Raw genomic sequence first — 20,860 nt, forward strand, 5'->3', positions numbered from 1 at the left:
AGCACGGGAAAGGGGGAAAGTGGAAAATGGGGGAGAGCACCGGAAAGAGGAGATCGCAGGAAAAGCGAGAGCGCGGGAAAGGGGAGAACAAGAAAGGGGAAAGCGTGGGAAAGGCGAGAGCGAAGGAAATGGGAAGAGCGGGAAAGGGGAAAGCGCGGGAAAGGGGAAAGTGTGGGAAAGGCGAGAGCACGGGAAAGGGGGAGAGCGGGAAATGGAGAGAGCGCAGGAAAGCGGAGAGCGCAGGAAAGGTGAGTGCGCAGGAGATGGGGAGAGGAGGAAAAGGGGGAGAGTGCAGGAAAGGGGAGAGCGTGGGAAAGGGGAGAGCACGGGAAAGGGGGGAGCGTGGGAAAGGCGAGAGCGCGGGAAAGGCGAGAGCGCTGGAAAGGCGAGAGCGCGGGAAAGGCGTGAGCGCGGGAAAGGCGAGAGCGCTGGAAAGGCGAGAGAGCGGGAAAGGGGAGAGCACGGGAAAGGGAAGAGCACGGGAAAGGGGAGAGCGCAGGAAAGGGGAGAGCGCGGGAAAGGCGAGAGCACGGGAAAGGGGAGAGCACGGGAAAGGGGAGAGCACGGGAAAGGGGAGAGCACGGGAAAGGCGAGAGCGCGGGAAAGACGAGAGCACGGGAAAGGGGAGAGCGTGGGAAAGGCGAGAGCGTGGGAAAGGGGAAGAGCGGGAAATGGGGGAGAGCGTGGGAAAGCGGGGAGAGCGCTGGAAAGCGGGGAGACTGCAGGAAAGGGGAGAGTGCGGGCAAGGGGAGAGCGCAGGCAAGGGGAGAGCGCGGGAAAGGGGAGAGCGCGGGAAAGGGGAGAGTGCGGGAAAGGGGAGAGCGCGGGAAAGGCGAGAGTGAGGTAAAGGTGAGAGCGTGGGAAAGGGGTGAGTACAGGAAGGGGGAGAGCGGGAAAGGAGAGAGAGCGGGAAAGGGGGGAAAGCGCAGGAACGGGGAGAGCATGGGAAATGCGAGAGCACGGAAAAGGAGGAGAGCGGGAAATGGGGGAGAGCGAGGAAAAGGGGAGACAGTGGGAAAGGCAAGAGCACGGGAAAGGGAGAAAGTGGAAAATGGGGGAGAGCACTGGAAAGAGGAGATCGCAGGAAAAGTGAGAGCGCGGGAAAGGGGAGAACAAGAAAGGGGAAAGCGTGGGAAAGGCGAGAGCACGGGAAAGGGGGAGAGCGGGAAATGGAGAGAGCGCAGGAAAGCGGAGAGCGCAGGAAAGGTGAGTGCGCAGGAGAGGGGGAGAGGAGGAAAAGGGGGAGAGCGCAGGAAAGGGGAGAGCGTGGGAAAGGGGAGAGCACGGGAAAGGGGGGAGCGTGGGAAAGGGGAGAGTGCGGGAAAGGGGAGAGCGCGGGAAAGGGGAGAGCGCAGGAAAGGGGAGAGCGCGGGAAAGGGGGAGAGCGCGGGAAAGGGGAGAGTGCGGGAAAGGGGAGAGCATGGGAAAGGGGAGAGCGCGGGAAAGGGGAGAGTGCGGGAAAAGGGAGAGTGCAAGAAAGGGGAGAGTACGGGAAAGGGGAGAGCGCAGGAAAGGGGAGAGCGTGGGAAAGGCAAGAGCGCAGGAAGGGCGAGTGCGCAGGAGAGGGGGAGAGCAGGAAAAGGGGGAGAGCGCAGGAAAGGGGAGAGCGCGGGAAAGGGGAGAGTGCGGGAAAGGGGAGAGCATGGGAAAGGGGAGAGCGCGGGAAAGGGGAGAGTGCGGGAAAAGGGAGAGTGCAAGAAAGGGGAGAGTACGGGAAAGGGGAGAGCGCAGGAAAGGGGAGAGCGTGGGAAAGGCAAGAGCGCAGGAAGGGCGAGTGCGCAGGAGAGGGGGAGAGCAGGAAAAGGGGGAGAGCGCAGGAAAGGGGAGAGCGCAGGAAAGGGTAGAGCACGGGAAAGGCGAGAGCACAGGAAAGGGAGAGAGCGGGAAAGGGGAGAGAGCCGGAAAGGGGAGAGTGCGAGAAAAGGGAGAGCACGGGAAAGGAGAGAGCGCGGGAAAGTGTAGAGCGCAGTAAAGGGGGGAAGGTGGGAAAGGGGAGAATGCAGAAAGGGGGGGAGAACGGGAAAGGGGAGAGCGCAGGAAAGGCGAGAGTGCGGGAAAGGGGGAGAGCGCGGGAAAGAGGGTAGAGCGGGAAAGGCGAGAGCGCGGGAAAGGCGAGAGCGCGGGAAAGGGGAGAGCGCGGGAAAGGGGAGAGCGCGGGAAAGGGGAGAGCGCAGGAAAGGGGGAGAGCAGGAAATGGGGGAGAGCACGGGAAAGGGGAGAATGCGGGAAAGGCGAGAGTGCAGGAAAGGGGGAGAGCGGAAAAGGGGAGAGTGCGGGAAAGAGGAGAGCGCGGGAAAGGCGAGAGCGCAGGAAAGACGAGAGTGTGGGAAAGGCGAGAGCGCGGGAAAGGCAAGAGCACGGGAAAGGGGGAGTGTGGGAAATGGGGGAGAGCATGGGAAAGGTGAGAGTGCGGGAAAGGAGAGAGCGGGAAAGGGGAGAGCGTGGGAAAGGCGAGAGCGCGGGAAAGGCGACAAAATGGGAAAGGGGAGAGCGCAGGAAAGCGGATAGCGTGGGAAAGGGGAGAGAGCGCAGGAAAGGGGGGAGAGCATGGGAAAGGGGAGAGCGCGGGAAATAGGAGAGCGCGGAAAAGCGGGGAGAGCACAGGAAATGGGGGAGAGCGGGAAAGGGGAGAGCGCGGAAAAGGGTAGAGTGCAGGAAAGGCGAGAGCGCGGGAAAGGGGGAGAGCGGGAAAGGCGACAGAGTGGGAAAGGGGAGAGCGCAGGAAAAGGGATGGCATGGGAGAGGGGAGAGAGCACAGTAAAGGGGGGAGAGCATGGGAAAGGTGAGAGCGCAGGAAAGGGGGAGAGCGGGAAAGGCGACAGAGTGGGAAAGGGGAGAGCGCAGGAAAAGGGATGGCATGGGAGAGGGGAGAGAGCACAGTAAAGGGGGGAGAGCATGGGAAAGGGGAGAGCGCGGGAAAGAGGAGAGCGCGTAAAAGCGGGGTGAGCACGGGAAAGGAGGAGAGTGGGAAAGAGGAGAGCGTCGGGAAGGGTGGAGAGTGGGAAAGGGGAGAGCGTGGGAAAGGCGAGAGCATGGGGAAGGGTGGAGAGTGGGAAAGGGGAGAGCGCGGGAAAGGGTGGAGAGTGGGAAAGGGCAGAGCGTGGGGAAGGATGGAGAGTGGGAAAGGGGAGAGCGCGGGGAAGGGTGGAGAGTGGGAAAGGGGAGAGCGCGGGAAAGGCGAGAGCACGGGGAAGGGTGGAGAGTGGGAAAGGGGAGAGCGCGGGAAAGGGTGGAGAGTGGGAAAGGGGAGAGCGCGAGAAAGGCGAGAGCACGGGGAAGGGTGGAGAGTGGGAAAGGGGAGAGCACGGGAAAGGGTGGAGAGTGGGAAAGGGGAGAGCGCGGGAAAGGCGAGAGCGCGGGCAAGGGTGGAGAGCGGGCAAGGGTGGAGAGCGGGAAAGGGGAGAGCGCGGGAAAGGCGAGAGCGCGGGGAAGGGTGGAGAGTGGGAAAGGGGAGAGCGCGGGAAAGGCGAGAGCGCGGGAAAGGGGAGAGCGTGTGGAAGGGTGGAGAGTGGGAAAGGGGAGAGCGCGGGAAAGGCGAGAGCGCGGGCAAGGGTGGAGAGCGGGCAAGGGTGGAGAGCGGGAAAGGGGAGAGCACGGGAAAGGCGAGAGCGCGGGCAAGGGTGGAGAGTGGGAAAGGGGAGAGCGCGGGAAAGGCGAGAGCGCGGGGAAGGGTGGAGAGTGGGAAAGGGGAGAGCGCGGGAAAGGCGAGAGCACGGGAAAGGGGAGAGCGTGTGGAAGGGTGGAGATCGGGAAAGGGGAGAGCGCGGGAAAGGCGAGAGCGCGGGAAAGGGGAGAGCGTGGGGAAGGGTGGAGATCGGGAAAGGGGAGAGCGCGGGAAAGGCGAGAGCGTGGGAAAGGCGAGAGCGCAGGGAAGGGTGGAGAGTGGGAAAGGGGAGAGCGCGGGGAAGGGTGGAGAGTGGGAAAGGGGAGAGCACGGGAAAGGCAAGAGCGTGGGGAAGAGTGGAGAGTGGGAAAGGGGAGAGCGCAGGGAAAGGCGAGAGCGCGGGGAAGGGTGGAGAGTGGGAAAGGGGAGCGCGTGGGAAAGGGTGGAGAGTGGGAAAGGGGAGAGAACGGGAAAGGCGAGAGCACGGGGAAGGGTGGAGAGTGGGAAAGGGGAGAGCGCGGGAAAGGGTGGAGAGCGGGAAAGGGGAGAGCACGGGAAAGGCGAGAGCGCGGGGAAGGGTGGAGAGCGGGAAAGGGGAGAGCGCGGGAAAGGCGAGAGCGCGGGGAAGGGTGGAGAGCGGGAAAGGGGACAGCGTGGGAAAGGCGAGAGCGCGGGGAAGGGTGGAGAGCGGGAAAGGGGACAGCGTGGGAAAGAGGAGAGCGCGGGAAAGGCGAGAGCGCGGGGAAGGGGGTAGGGTGGGAGAGGCGTAGAGTGGGAAAGGGGAGAGCGCAGGAAAGGGGGGAGAGCACGGGAAAGGTGAGAATGGGAAAGGGGAGAACGGGAAAGGGGGGAGAGCGGGAAAGGGCGAGAGTGGGGGAGGGGAGAGCGGGAAAGGGGGGAGAGCACGGGAAAGGCAAAAGCGGGAAAGGGAGGAGCGCGGGGAAGGGGTGAGTGCGGGAAAGGGGAGAGCGCGGGAAAGGGGTGAGTGCGGGAAAGGGGAGAGCGCGGGAAAGGGGAGAGCGCGGGAAAGGGGAGAGCGAGAAAGGGGAGACTGCAGGAAAGGGGAGAGCGCGGGATAGAGGTGGGTGTGGGAAAGTGGATGAGAGCGAGAAAGGGAGACAGCGAGAAAGCGGGGAGAGAGTGAGAAAGCGGGGAGAGAGTGAGAAAGCGGGGAGAGAGTGAGAAAGCGGGGAGAGGGTGAGAAAGTCGGAAAGAGTGAGAAAGGGAGAGAGAGTGAGGAAGCGGGGAGAGAGTGAGAAAGGGGGAGAACGAGAAAGGGGGAGAGAGCAAGAAAGGGGGAGAGAGTGAGAAAGGGGGAGAGAGCGAGAAAGGGGGAGAAAGCAAGAAAGGGGGAGAGAGCGAGAAAGGGGGAGAACAAGAAAGGGGGGAGAGTGAGAAAGGGGGAGAGGGCGAGAAAGGGGGAGAGGGCGAGAAAGGGGGAGAGAGCGAGAAAGGGGGAGGGCGAGAAAGGGGGAGAGAGTGAGAAAGGGGGAGAGAGCGAGAAAGGGGGAGGGCGAGAAAGGGGGAGAGAGCGAGAAAGGGGGAGAGAGCGAGAAAGGAGGAGAAAGCGAGAAAGGGGGAGAGAGCGAGAAAGGGGGAGGGCGAGAAAGGGGGAGAGAGCGAGAAAGGGGGAGAGCGAGAAAGGGGAAGAGTGAGAAAGGGGGAGAGAGCGCGAAAGGGGGAGAGAGCGAGAAAGGGGGAGAGAGCGAGAAAGGGGGAGAGAGCGCGAAAGGGGGAGAGAGCGCGAAAGGGGGAGAGAGCGCGAAAGGGGGAGAGAGCGCGAAAGGGGGAGAGAGCAAGAAAGGGGGAGAGAGCGAGAAAGGGCGCGAGAAAGGGGGAGAATGAGAAAGGGGGAGAGAGCGCGAAAGGGGGGGAGAGCGAGAAAGGGGGAGAGGGTGAGAAAGGGGGAGAGAGCGAGAAAGGGGGAGAGGGTGAGAAAGGGGGAGAGAGCAAGAAAGGGGGGAGAGAGCGAGAAAGGGGGAGAGAGTGAGAAAGGAGGAGAGCGAGAAAGGGGGAGAGAGTGAGAAAGGAGGAGAGCGAGAAAGGGGGAAGGAAAAGGGAGGTTAGAGAGAAAAGAGGGGAGAGAGAGAGAGGCAGAGTGAAGGGGGGGTGAGGGAGGGAGAATGAGGGGGAGAGAATGGGAGGTGGAAAGAAAGAGAAAGAGAGAGAGAAAATAACAGGCGAGAGAGAGAGAGAGGGAGAGGGAGTGGGGACGAAGAGGAGAAAGGAGTTGGTGGAGACTGCTAACAAAAAGAGGGAGAGGGAGAAAGGGATTAAGATCGTGGAGGGAGAGGCTCTGGGAGCAGCCCCTGGTGTAGCTGAGGTCCGATCGGATGGGACAGGGGAGCCAAGTTCAGAAAAGTTTTGGAAAAGTTTTAAGGCGCTGGGAAGGAACAGGAGCTGGGGAGAAGCTGGGCTCCCTCCGAGCTACAGTTATACATCTATATATATATCCAACAAAAAAAACACTTACCTCAGGGCTGAAGGCTCCAGTCGAGGGAGGCAGAGTGGAGAGGATCCCTAGCAGAGCACAGAGTCTGCAGACACGACAGATACCAGCCATACTCTGTCCTGCGGAGGGGTGCTGAGGAGGGGGAGGTTTGGGGTGGGTGGGGTGGGAGGTAGGGAGGGGTGGGTGGGTGGTGAGGAATCTGCTTGACTGAAGCGAGTCTCTTTGTGCGTTTGTTAACTCCTGGGTCCGTCGTCGCCTCTCTACTTCTCCCTGGACGTCTCACCCACTCACTTACTCCTGGATCCACTGTGTGTGTGTGTGTGTGTGTCTGTGTCTGTGTGTGTGTGTGAGAGAGAGCTGACAGGGTGAGATCTTGAGGGGGGGGCAAACACACACACACAGAGGGAGAGAGGGAGCAGGAGAGGGAGCCCAGACGCGTCTGGCTCTCACTCTGTGTGTCTGCAGGAATTGGCTCTTTCCCCAATGTGGGGACCTCCCCCCCCACCTCCTTCAGCGCTTTACCAGGGATCCAGGAATATAACCACCGGCTTTCAGCCCTTAAAAGGGCCACGTCCACCTCTGGGAGTGGGACCCACTCCCCCATTCCGCTCGAGCTGTGGCAGTAAAATCCTGGGCACCTTCAGCATCCAATGCGCATTCGTTTATCTCGTTTAACAGGATGGATGAAAAAGCAGCCCATCTCCAATAAACCCCACCCCACCACCCCCCACCACCCCAACCCCCAAGGCACAAGCTAGTTTGGCATTGGTTCACACGAGGAGATATCTTTTTTAACAAGGGAGTGCCTGGAAGCAGATAGGAGCGAGAGAGAGAGAGGGAGAGAGAGGGGCGGAGAGGTTTAGGGAGGGAATTCCAGAGCTGAGACCCACCCTACCCACCCCCCAGGCAGCTGAAGACACGGCCGCCAATGGCGGAGCGATGGGAATCATGGGGAACGCTCGAGAGGGTTGTAGAGGCTGGAGGAGGTTACAGAGATAGGGATGGGTGTAGGGGGCTGGAGGAGGTTACAGAGATAGGGAGGGTTGTAGGGGGCTGGAGGAGGTTACAGAGATAGGGAGGGGGTGTAGGGGGCTGGAGGAGGTTACAGAGATAGGGAGGGGTGTAGGGGGCTGGAGGAGGTTACAGAGATAGGGAGGGTTGTAGGGGGCTGGAGGAGGTTACAGAGATAGGGAGGGGTGTAGGTGCTGGAGGAGGTTACAGAGATAGGGAGGGGGTGTAGAGGGCTGGAGGAGGCTACAGAGATAGGGAGGGGGTGTAGGGGGCTGGAGGAGGTTACAGAGATAGGGAGGGTTGTAGTGGGGCGGGAGGAGTTTGAAAAGGAAGGTGTTGGAGAGGGTGCGGAGGAGAGTTACTAGAACAGTTCCAGGGGATGAGGGGGTTGGAGTTAACGCGGAGAGGCTGGGAGAAAGTGGGATTGATCCTATCGGAGGTGTGTTTAGAGAGGGAATGAGCTGAGGCGCTGGAACATGAGGAGGAATTTCTGGCGGGGTGAGTGGGGGGAGGGGGGGTGGGGGAAGGAAGGATTCCCCCCCATTGGTAGCAAGCTCGGTCACCCAGAGGGTCACAGAATGGAGGGGATTGTGCCAAAGCGCAGTGGAGGCAGATTCAACAGGAACTCTCAAAGGGAAATTGTGTGAATCTTCGAAAGGGAAATGGTGTGTGGAGAGCAGGAATGGACTACCCGGGCTGCAGGATCCTGTAAAAATACACAGGAGGGAATCAAAATAAACTCAGTTATACACCTGGCTCTGCTATCGGTCAGCGTGTCAGTCTAGTGCAGCGCAACTGCAATAATACGAGCGCAGAAGCCACTAAGCACACAGCAAGATCCCACAATCAGCAATGCGCGTGTGTGTGTGTGCGTGTGTGAAAAATGTCATCGTTTTGTTTTTGGTAATGGTTTTTGAGGGATCCACGTTGGCCTCAGGACCCCAGGGACAACTGGCCCCTGGTCTTTAGACAGACAGGAGCGGAGAGGCAGAGGGAGAGGGAGAGGGAGGAGAGAGGAGTGGGATCATTTGTGATTAAATGTCTCCTCCCGAAAGATAGGACCTGAGAGGCTCCTTCAGCACTGACCCTCCGACAGTGCCTCTCTCCCTCAGCACTGACCCTCCGACAGTGAGGCTCTCCCACAGCACTGACCCTCCGACAGTGCGGCTCTCCCTCAGCACTGACCCTCCGACAGTGCGGCGCTCCCTCAGCACTGACCCTCCGACAGTGCGGCGCTCCCTCAGCACTGACCCTCCGACAGTGCGGCTCTCCCTCAGCACTGACCCTCCGACAGTGCGGCGCTCCCTCAGCACTGACCCTCCGACAGTGCGGCGCTCCCTCAGCACTGACCCTCCGACAGTGCGGCGCTCCCTCAGCACTGACCCTCCGACAGTGCGGCCCTCCCTCAGCACTGACCCTCCGACAGTGCGGCTCTCCCTCAGCACTGACCCTCCCACAGTGCGGCTCTCCCTCAGCACTGACCCTCCGACAGTGCGGCTCTCCCTCAGTATGGGTTTGGGTGGGTTTGTCGGTGGCCTCTGGTCCCCTCTCCCCTTCGCCCCACCCCGAGGGGCGAGAGACGAGAGGGAGTCACGTGGACTGAAGTGTGATGGACCCCACTTAGCCCAGGTCAGCCGCCAATGGCAATCCCTGGGCAGACACTGCCACCTGGTGGCGAAGCTGCTCCTGGAACTGCGAGCGGGGAGGCAGCTCCTCAATCTCGCCCTCCCACCCCTCCCCCATACCCCAAACCTGGAAGGGACCCCGAGCTGTCGGCAGGAAACCCTTCCAGGTCACCGACCCCGCCCCTTCCGCAACTACGAGCTGTGGTGATGACAAGCGCATTTACATAGAGACATAGAAAATAGGGGCAGGATTAGGCCATTCGGCCCCTCGAGCCTGCTCCGCCAGTCATCATGATCATGGCTGATCATCCAACTCAATAACCTGCTCCCGCTTTCTCCCCATACCCTTTGATCCCTTTCTCCCCAAGAGCTATATCTAACTCCTTCTTGAAAACATACAATGTTTTGGTCTCAACTAATTTCTGTGGTAACGAATTCCACAGGCTCACCGCTCTCTGGGTGAAGACATTTCTCCTCATCTCAGTCCTAAATGGTCTACCCCCTATCCTCAGACTGTGACCCCCTGGTTCTGGACTCCCCCACCATCGGGAACATCCTTCCTGCATCTGCCCTGTCTAGTCCTGTTAGAATTTTATAGGTTTCTATGAGGTCCTCTCTCATTCTTCTGAACTCCAGCGAATATAATCCTAACCGACTCAATCTCTCCTCATATGTCAGTCCCGCCATCCCAGGAATCAGTCGGGTAAACCTTCGCTGCACACCCTCTATAGCAAGAACATCCTTCCTCAGATAAGGAGACCAAAACTGCACACAATATTCTAGGTGTGGTCTCACCAAGGCCCTGTGCAATTGCAGCAAGACATCCCTGTTCCTGTACTCGAATCCTCTGGCTATGAAGGCCAACATACCATTTGCCTTCTTTACCGCCTGCTGCCCCTGCATGCTTACCCTCAGCGACTGGTGTAGGAGGACACCCAGGTCTCGTTGCATATTCACCTCTCCCAATTTATAGCCATTCAGATAATAATCTGCCTTCTTGTTTTTGCTACCAAAGTGGATAACCTCACGTTTATCCACATTATACTGCATCTGCCATGCATTTGCCAACTCACTCAGCTTGTCCAAATCACACTGAAGCATCTCTGCATTCTCCTCACAGCTCACCCTCCCACCCAGCTTTGTGTCACCTGCAAATGTGGAGATATTACATTTAGTTCCCTCGTCTAAATCATTAATATATATTGTCAATAGCACCGATCCCTGCGGTACCCCACTAGTCACTGCCTGCCATTTGGAAAAAGACCCGTTTATTCCTACTCTTTGTTTCCTGTCTGCCAACCAGTTTTCTATCCATCTCAGTACAGTACATCCCAATGAACTACATCACAATACACCGCATCTCAATACACTACATCAAAATACACCACACCTCAATACACCACATCTCAATGCACTACAACTAAATTCACTATATCACAATACACTACATCACAATACACTGCATCACAATACACTACATCTCAATACACTACATCACAATACACTACATCACAATACACTACATCTCAATACACTACATCACAATACACTACATCACAATACACTACATCACAATACACTACATCACAATACACTATATCACAATACACTACATCTCAATACACTACATCACAATACACTACATCACAATACACTACATCACAATACACTACATCACAATACACTACATCACAATACACTACATCACAATACACTACATCTCAATACACTACATCTCAATACACTACATCACAATACACTACATCTCAATACACAACATCTCAATACACTAAATCTCAATACACTACATCACAATACACTACATCACAATACACTACATCTCAATACACGACATCTCAATACACTACATCACAATACACTACATCTCAATACACTACATCTCAATACACTGCATCTCAATACGCTACATCACAATACACTACATCTCAATACACTACATCTCAATACACTACATCACAATACACTACATCTCAATACACTACATCACAATACACTACATCTCAATACATTACATCTCAATACACTACATCACAATACACTACATCACAATACACTACATCTCAATACACTACATCACAATACACTACATCACAATGCACTACATCATAATACACTACATCACAATATGATACATCTCAGTACAATACATCACAATACACTACATCACAATACACTACATCACAATACACTACATCACAATACACTACATCTCAATACACCACATCACAATACACTACATCACAATACACTACATCACAATACGCTACATCTCAAAACGCTACATCTCAATACACTACATCTCAATACACTACATCACAATACACTACATCTCAATACACTACATCACAATACATTATATCACAATACACTACATCACAATACACTACATCTCAATACACTACATCACGATACACTACATCTCAATACACTACATCACAATGCACGACATCTCAATACAGTATATCTCAATAGACTACATCACAATACACTACATCTCAATACATTACATCACAATACACTACATCACAATACAATACATCACAATACAAAACATCACAATACAAAACATCACAATGCACTACATCTCAATGCACTACATCAAAATGCACTACATCAAAATGCATTACATCACAATACATTACACCTCAATCACAATACACTATATCACAATGCACTACATCTCAATGCATTACATCTCAATACACTACATCACAATACACTACATCACAATACATTATATCACAATACACTACATCACAATACACGACATCTCAATACAATACATCACAATACACTACATCTCAATACACTACATCTCAATACACTACATCACAATACAATACTTCACAATACACTACATCTCAATACACTACATCACAATACATTACATCTCAATACACTACATCACAATACACTACATCTCAATACACTACATCACAATACACTACATCACAATGCACTACATCATAATACACTACATCACAATACACTACATCTCAATACACTACATCACAATACACTACATTTCAATACACTACATCACAATGCACTACATCTCAATACAGTATATCTCAATACACTACATCACAATACACTACATCTCAATACACTACATCACAATACACTACATCTCAATACACTACATCACAATACACTTCATCACGATACACTACATCTCAAAACACTACATCTCAATACACTACATCACAATACACTACATCACAATACATTATATCACAATACACTACATCACAATACATTACATCTCAATACACTACATCACAATACACTACATCTCAATGCACTACATCTCAATAGACTACATCTCTATACACTAAATGTCAATACACTACATCTCAATACACTACATCTCTATACACTACATCTCAATACACTACATCTCTATACACTACATCTCAATGCATTACATCTCAATACACTACATCTCTATACACTAAATGTCAATACACTACATCTCAATACACTACATCTCTATACACTACATCTCAATACACTACATCTCTATACACTACATCTCAATGCACTACATCTCAATACACTACATCTCTATACACTAAATGACAATACACTACATCTCAATACACTACATGTCTATACACTACATCTCAATACACTACATCTCTATACAGTACATCTCAATGCATTACATCTCAATACACTACATCTCAATACACTACATCACAATACACTACATCACAATACACTACATCTCAATACACTACATCACAATACACTACATCTCAATACACTACATCTCAATATACTACATCTCAATACACTATATCTCAATATGCTACATCACAATACACTACATCTCAATACACTACATCTCAATACATTACATCTCAATACACTACATCACAATACACTACATCACAATACACTACATCTCAATACACTACATCACAATACACTACATCACAATGCACTACATCATAATACACTACATCACAATACACTACATCTCAATACACTACATCACAATACACTACATCTCAATACACTACATCACAATGCACTACATCTCAATACAGTATATCTCAATACACTACATCACAATACACTACATCTCAATACAATACATCACAATACACAACATCTCAATAAACTACATCACAATACACTACATCACAATACACTACATCTCAATACACTACATCTCAATACACTACATCACAATACACTACATCACAAAACACTACATCTCAATGCACTACATCACAATACACTACATCACAACGCGATACATCTCAATACAATACATCACAATACACTACATCACAATACACTACATCACAATACACTACATCACAATACACTACATCACAATACACTACATCTCAATACACCACATCACAATACACTACATCACAATACACTACATCACAATACACTACATCACAGTACACTACATCACAATACGCTACATCTCAATACGCTACATCTCAATACACTACATCTCAATACACTACATCTCGATACACTACATCTCTAAACACTACATCTCTATACACAACATCTCAATACACTACATCACAATACACTACATCACAATACACTACATCTCAATACACTACATCACAATACACTATAACTCAATACACTACATCACAAAACACTCCATCTCAATACACTACATCTCAATACACTACATCTCAATACACTACATCTCAATACACTACATCTCGATACACGACATCTCTATACACAACATCTCAATACACTACATCACAATACACTACATCACAATACAGTGTATCACAATACACTATATCACAATACACTACATCTCAATACACTGCATCACGATACACTACATCTCAATACACTACATCACATTGCACTACATCTCAATACAGTATATCTCAACAGACTACATCACAATACACTACATCTCAATACACTACATCACAATACACTACATCACAATACACTACATCACAATACAAAACATCACAATACAAAACAACACAATGCACTACATCTCAATGCACTACATCAAAATGCACTACATCAAAATGCATTACATCACAATACATTACACCTCAATCACAATACACTATATCACAATGCACTACATCTCAATGCATTACATCTCAATACACTACATCACAATACACTACATCACAATACATTATATCACAATACACTACATCACAATACACGACATCTCAATACAATACATCACAATACACTACATCTCAATACACTACATCTCAATACACTACATCACAATACACTACATCTCAATACACTACATCTCAATACACTACATCACAAAACACTACTTCACAATACACTACATCTCAATACACTACATCACAATACGCTACATCACATTGCACTACATTTCAATACACTACATCACAATACATTACATCTCAATCACAATAGACTAAATCACAATGCACTACATCTCAATGCACTACATCACAATACACTGCATCTCAGTTCACTAAATCTCAATACACTACATCACAATGCACTACATTACAATACACTACATCACAATACAAAACATCACAATACATTATATCACAATACACTACATCACAATACACTACATCTCAATACACTACATCTCAATGCACTACATCTCAATACACTACATCTCTATACACTAAATGTCAATACACTACATCTCAATACACTACATCTCTATACAAAACATCTCAATACACTACATGTCAATACACTACATCTCAATTAATTACATCTCAATACACTACATCTCAATACACTACATCACAATACACTACATCACAATACACTACATCTCAATACACTACATCACAATACACTACATCTCAATACACTACATCTCAATATACTACATCTCAATACGCTACATCACAATACACTACATCACAATACACTACATCTCAATACACTACATCTCAATACACTACATCTCAATGCATTACATCTCAATACACTACATCTCAATACACTACATCACAATACATTTCATCTCAATACACTACATCACAATACACTACATCACAATACACTACATCTCAATACACTACATCACAATACACTACATCACAATGCACTACATCATAATACACTACATCACAATACACTACATCTCAATACACTACATCACAATACACTACATTTCAATACACTACATCACAATGCACTACATCTCAATACAGTATATCTCAATACACTTCATCACAATACACTACATCTCAATACATTATATCACAATACACTACATCACAATACACTATATCTCAATACACTACATCACAATACACTACATCTCAATGCACTACATCTCAATACACTACATCTCTATACACTAAATGTCAATACACTACATCTCAATACACTACATCTCTATACACTACATCTCAATACACTACATCACAATACACAACATCTCAACACACTACATCTCAATACACTACATCTCAATACACTACATCACAATACACTACATCACAATACACTACATCTCAATGCATTATATCTCAATACACTACATCTCAATACACTACATCACAATACATTACATCTCAATACACTACATCACAATACACTACATCTCAATACACTACATCACAATACACTACATCACAATGCACTACATAATAATTCACTACATCACAATACACTACATCTCAATACACTACATCACAATACTCTACATTTCAATACACTACATCACAATGCACTACATCTCAATACAGTATATCTCAATACACTACATCACAATACACTACATCTCAATACACTACATCACAATACACTACATCTCAATACACTACATCACAATACACTTCATCACGATACACTACATCTCAAAACACTACATCTCAATACACTACATCACAATACACTACATCACAATACATTATATCACAATACACTACATCACAATACATTACATCTCAATACACTACATCACAATACACTACATCTCAATGCACTACATCTCAATACACTACATCTCTATAAACTAAATGTCAATACACTACATCTCAATACACTACATCTCTATACACTACATCTCAATACACTACATCTCAATACACTATATCTCAATATGCTACATCACAATACACTACATCTCAATACACTACATCTCAATACATTACATCTCAATACACTACATCACAATACACTACATCACAATACACTACATCTCAATACACTACATCACAATACACTACATCACAATGCACTACATCATAATACACTACATCACAATACACTACATCTCAATACACTACATCACAATACACTACATCTCAATACACTACATCACAATGCACTACATCTCAATACAGTATATCTCAATACACTACATCACAATACACTACATCTCAATACAATACATCACAATACACAACATCTCAATAAACTACATCACAATACACTACATCACAATACACTACATCTCAATACACTACATCTCAATACACTACATCACAATACACTACATCACAAAACACTACATCTCAATGCACTACATCACAATACACTACATCACAACGCGATACATCTCAATACAATACATCACAATACACTACATCACAATACACTACATCACAATACACTACATCACAATACACTACATCACAATACACTACATCTCAATACACCACATCACAATACACTACATCACAATACACTACATCACAATACACTACATCACAGTACACTACATCACAATACGCTACATCTCAATACGCTACATCTCAATACACTACATCTCAATACACTACATCTCGATACACTACATCTCTAAACACTACATCTCTATACACAACATCTCAATACACTACATCACAATACACTACATCACAATACACTACATCTCAATACACTACATCACAATACACTATAACTCAATACACTACATCACAAAACACTCCATCTCAATACACTACATCTCAATACACTACATCTCAATACACTACATCTCAATACACTACATCTCGATACACGACATCTCTATACACAACATCTCAATACACTACATCACAATACACTACATCACAATACAGTGTATCACAATACACTATATCACAATACACTACATCTCAATACACTGCATCACGATACACTACATCTCAATACACTACATCACATTGCACTACATCTCAATACAGTATATCTCAACAGACTACATCACAATACACTACATCTCAATACACTACATCACAATACACTACATCACAATACACTACATCACAATACAAAACATCACAATACAAAACAACACAATGCACTACATCTCAATGCACTACATCAAAATGCACTACATCAAAATGCATTACATCACAATACATTACACCTCAATCACAATACACTATATCACAATGCACTACATCTCAATGCATTACATCTCAATACACTACATCACAATACACTACATCACAATACATTATATCACAATACACTACATCACAATACACGACATCTCAATACAATACATCACAATACACTACATCTCAATACACTACATCTCAATACACTACATCACAATACACTACATCTCAATACACTACATCTCAATACACTACATCACAAAACACTACTTCACAATACACTACATCTCAATACACTACATCACAATACGCTACATCACATTGCACTACATTTCAATACACTACATCACAATACATTACATCTCAATCACAATAGACTAAATCACAATGCACTACATCTCAATGCACTACATCACAATACACTGCATCTCAGTTCACTAAATCTCAATACACTACATCACAATGCACTACATTACAATACACTACATCACAATACAAAACATCACAATACATTATATCACAATACACTACATCACAATACACTACATCTCAATACACTACATCTCAATGCACTACATCTCAATACACTACATCTCTATACACTAAATGTCAATACACTACATCTCAATACACTACATCTCTATACAAAACATCTCAATACACTACATGTCAATACACTACATCTCAATTAATTACATCTCAATACACTACATCTCAATACACTACATCACAATACACTACATCACAATACACTACATCTCAATACACTACATCACAATACACTACATCTCAATACACTACATCTCAATATACTACATCTCAATACGCTACATCACAATACACTACATCACAATACACTACATCTCAATACACTACATCTCAATACACTACATCTCAATGCATTACATCTCAATACACTACATCTCAATACACTACATCACAATACATTTCATCTCAATACACTACATCACAATACACTACATCACAATACACTACATCTCAATACACTACATCACAATACACTACATCACAATGCACTACATCATAATACACTACATCACAATACACTACATCTCAATACACTACATCACAATACACTACATTTCAATACACTACATCACAATGCACTACATCTCAATACAGTATATCTCAATACACTTCATCACAATACACTACATCTCAATACATTATATCACAATACACTACATCACAATACACTATATCTCAATACACTACATCACAATACACTACATCTCAATGCACTACATCTCAATACACTACATCTCTATACACTAAATGTCAATACACTACATCTCAATACACTACATCTCTATACACTACATCTCAATACACTACATCACAATACACAACATCTCAACACACTACATCTCAATACACTACATCTCAATACACTACATCACAATACACTACATCACAATACACTACATCTCAATGCATTATATCTCAATACACTACATCTCAATACACTACATCACAATACATTACATCTCAATACACTACATCACAATACACTACATCTCAATACACTACATCACAATACACTACATCACAATGCACTACATAATAATTCACTACATCACAATACACTACATCTCAATACACTACATCACAATACTCTACATTTCAATACACTACATCACAATGCACTACATCTCAATACAGTATATCTCAATACACTACATCACAATACACTACATCTCAATACACTACATCACAATACACTACATCTCAATACACTACATCACAATACACTTCATCACGATACACTACATCTCAAAACACTACATCTCAATACACTACATCACAATACACTACATCACAATACATTATATCACAATACACTACATCACAATACATTACATCTCAATACACTACATCACAATACACTACATCTCAATGCACTACATCTCAATACACTACATCTCTATAAACTAAATGTCAATACACTACATCTCAATACACTACATCTCTATACACTACATCTCAATACACTACATCTCTATACACTACATCTCAATGCATTACATCTCAATACACTACATCTCAATACACTACATCACAATACACTACATCACAATACACTACATCTCAATACACTACATCACAATACACTACATCTCAATACACTACATCTCAATATACTACATCTCAATACACTACATCTCAATACACTACATCTCAATACACTACATCTCTATACACTACATCTCAATACACTACATCTCAATACACTACATCTCAATTCATTACATCTCAATACACTACATCTCAATACACTACATCACAATACACTACATCACAATACACTACATCTCAATACACTACATCACAATACACTACATCTCAATACAGTACATCTCAATACACTACATCTCAATACGCTACATCACAATACACTACATCACAATACACTACATCTCAATACACTACATCTCAATACACTACATCTCAATGCATTACATCTCAATACACTACATCTCAATACACTACATCACAATACATTTCATCTCAATACACTACATCACAATACACTACATCACAATACACTACATCTCAATACACTACATCACAATACACTACATCACAATGCACTACATCATAATACACTACATCACAATACACTACATCTCAATACACTACATCACAATACACTACATTTCAATACACTACATCACAATGCACTACATCTCAATACAGTATATCTCAATACACTACATCACAATACACTACATCTCAATACACTACATCACAATACACTACATCACAATACATTATATCACAATACACTACATCACAATACACTACATCTCAATACACTACATCTCAATACACTATATCTCAATACACTACATCACAATACACTACATCACAATACACTACATCACAATACACTAAATCAGAATACAGTACATCACAATGCACAACATCTCAATGCACTACATCACAATACACTACATCTCAATACACTACATCACAATACACTACATCACAATACACTACATCTCAATACACTACATCTCAATACACTACATCACAATACACTACATCACAATACATTATATCACAATACACTACATCACAATACATTACATCTCAATACACTACATCACAATACACTACATCTCAATGCACTACATATCAATACACTACATCTCTATACACTAAATGTCAATACACTACATCTCAATACACTACATCTCAATACACTACATCTCAATACACTACATCTCAATACACTACATCTCAATGCATTACATCTCAATACACTACATCTCAATACACTACATCACAATACACTACATCACAATACACTACATCTCAATACACTACATTACAATACACTACATCTCAATACACTACATCTCAATACACTACATCTCAATATGCTACATCACAATACATTACATCTCAATACACTATATCTCAATACATTACATCTCAATACACTACATCACAATACACTACATCACAATACACTACATCTCAATACACTACATCACAATACACTACAACAGAATGCACTACATCATAATACACTACATCACAATACATTACATCTCAATACACTACATCACAATACACTACATCTCAATACACTACATCACAATGCACTACATCTCAATACAGTATATCTCAATACACTACATCACAATACACTACATCTCAATACAATACAACACAATACACAACATCTCAATACACTACATCACAATACAGTACATCACAATACACAACATCTCAATACACTACATCTCAATACACTACATCACAATACACTACATCACAAAACACTACATCTCAATGCACTACATCACAATAC

The 20,860-nt window shown here is 45.8% G+C and overlaps 1 protein-coding gene and 1 long non-coding RNA gene across 2 annotated transcripts in view; both read right to left on the bottom strand.

Moving 5' to 3' along the window:
• Window positions 1–6,175, bottom strand: part of mmp14a (matrix metallopeptidase 14a (membrane-inserted)) — a 94,303-nt gene extending 88,128 nt beyond the window's left edge. Inside the window, 1 exon segment of the mRNA XM_078535301.1 lies at window positions 6,078–6,175. Within this exon segment, the coding sequence (XP_078391427.1) occupies window positions 6,078–6,167 (90 nt within the window). The 5' untranslated portion in view covers window positions 6,168–6,175.
• LOC144673490 (uncharacterized) overlaps window positions 1–20,860 on the bottom strand; it is a 293,819-nt gene that overhangs the window by 99,087 nt on the left and 173,872 nt on the right. The window lies entirely within an intron of this gene.

This window comes from Cetorhinus maximus, unplaced genomic scaffold, assembly GCF_964194155.1.
Source record: "Cetorhinus maximus unplaced genomic scaffold, sCetMax3.hap1.1 HAP1_SCAFFOLD_372, whole genome shotgun sequence".
NCBI classification, from domain to species: Eukaryota; Metazoa; Chordata; class Chondrichthyes; order Lamniformes; family Cetorhinidae; genus Cetorhinus; species Cetorhinus maximus.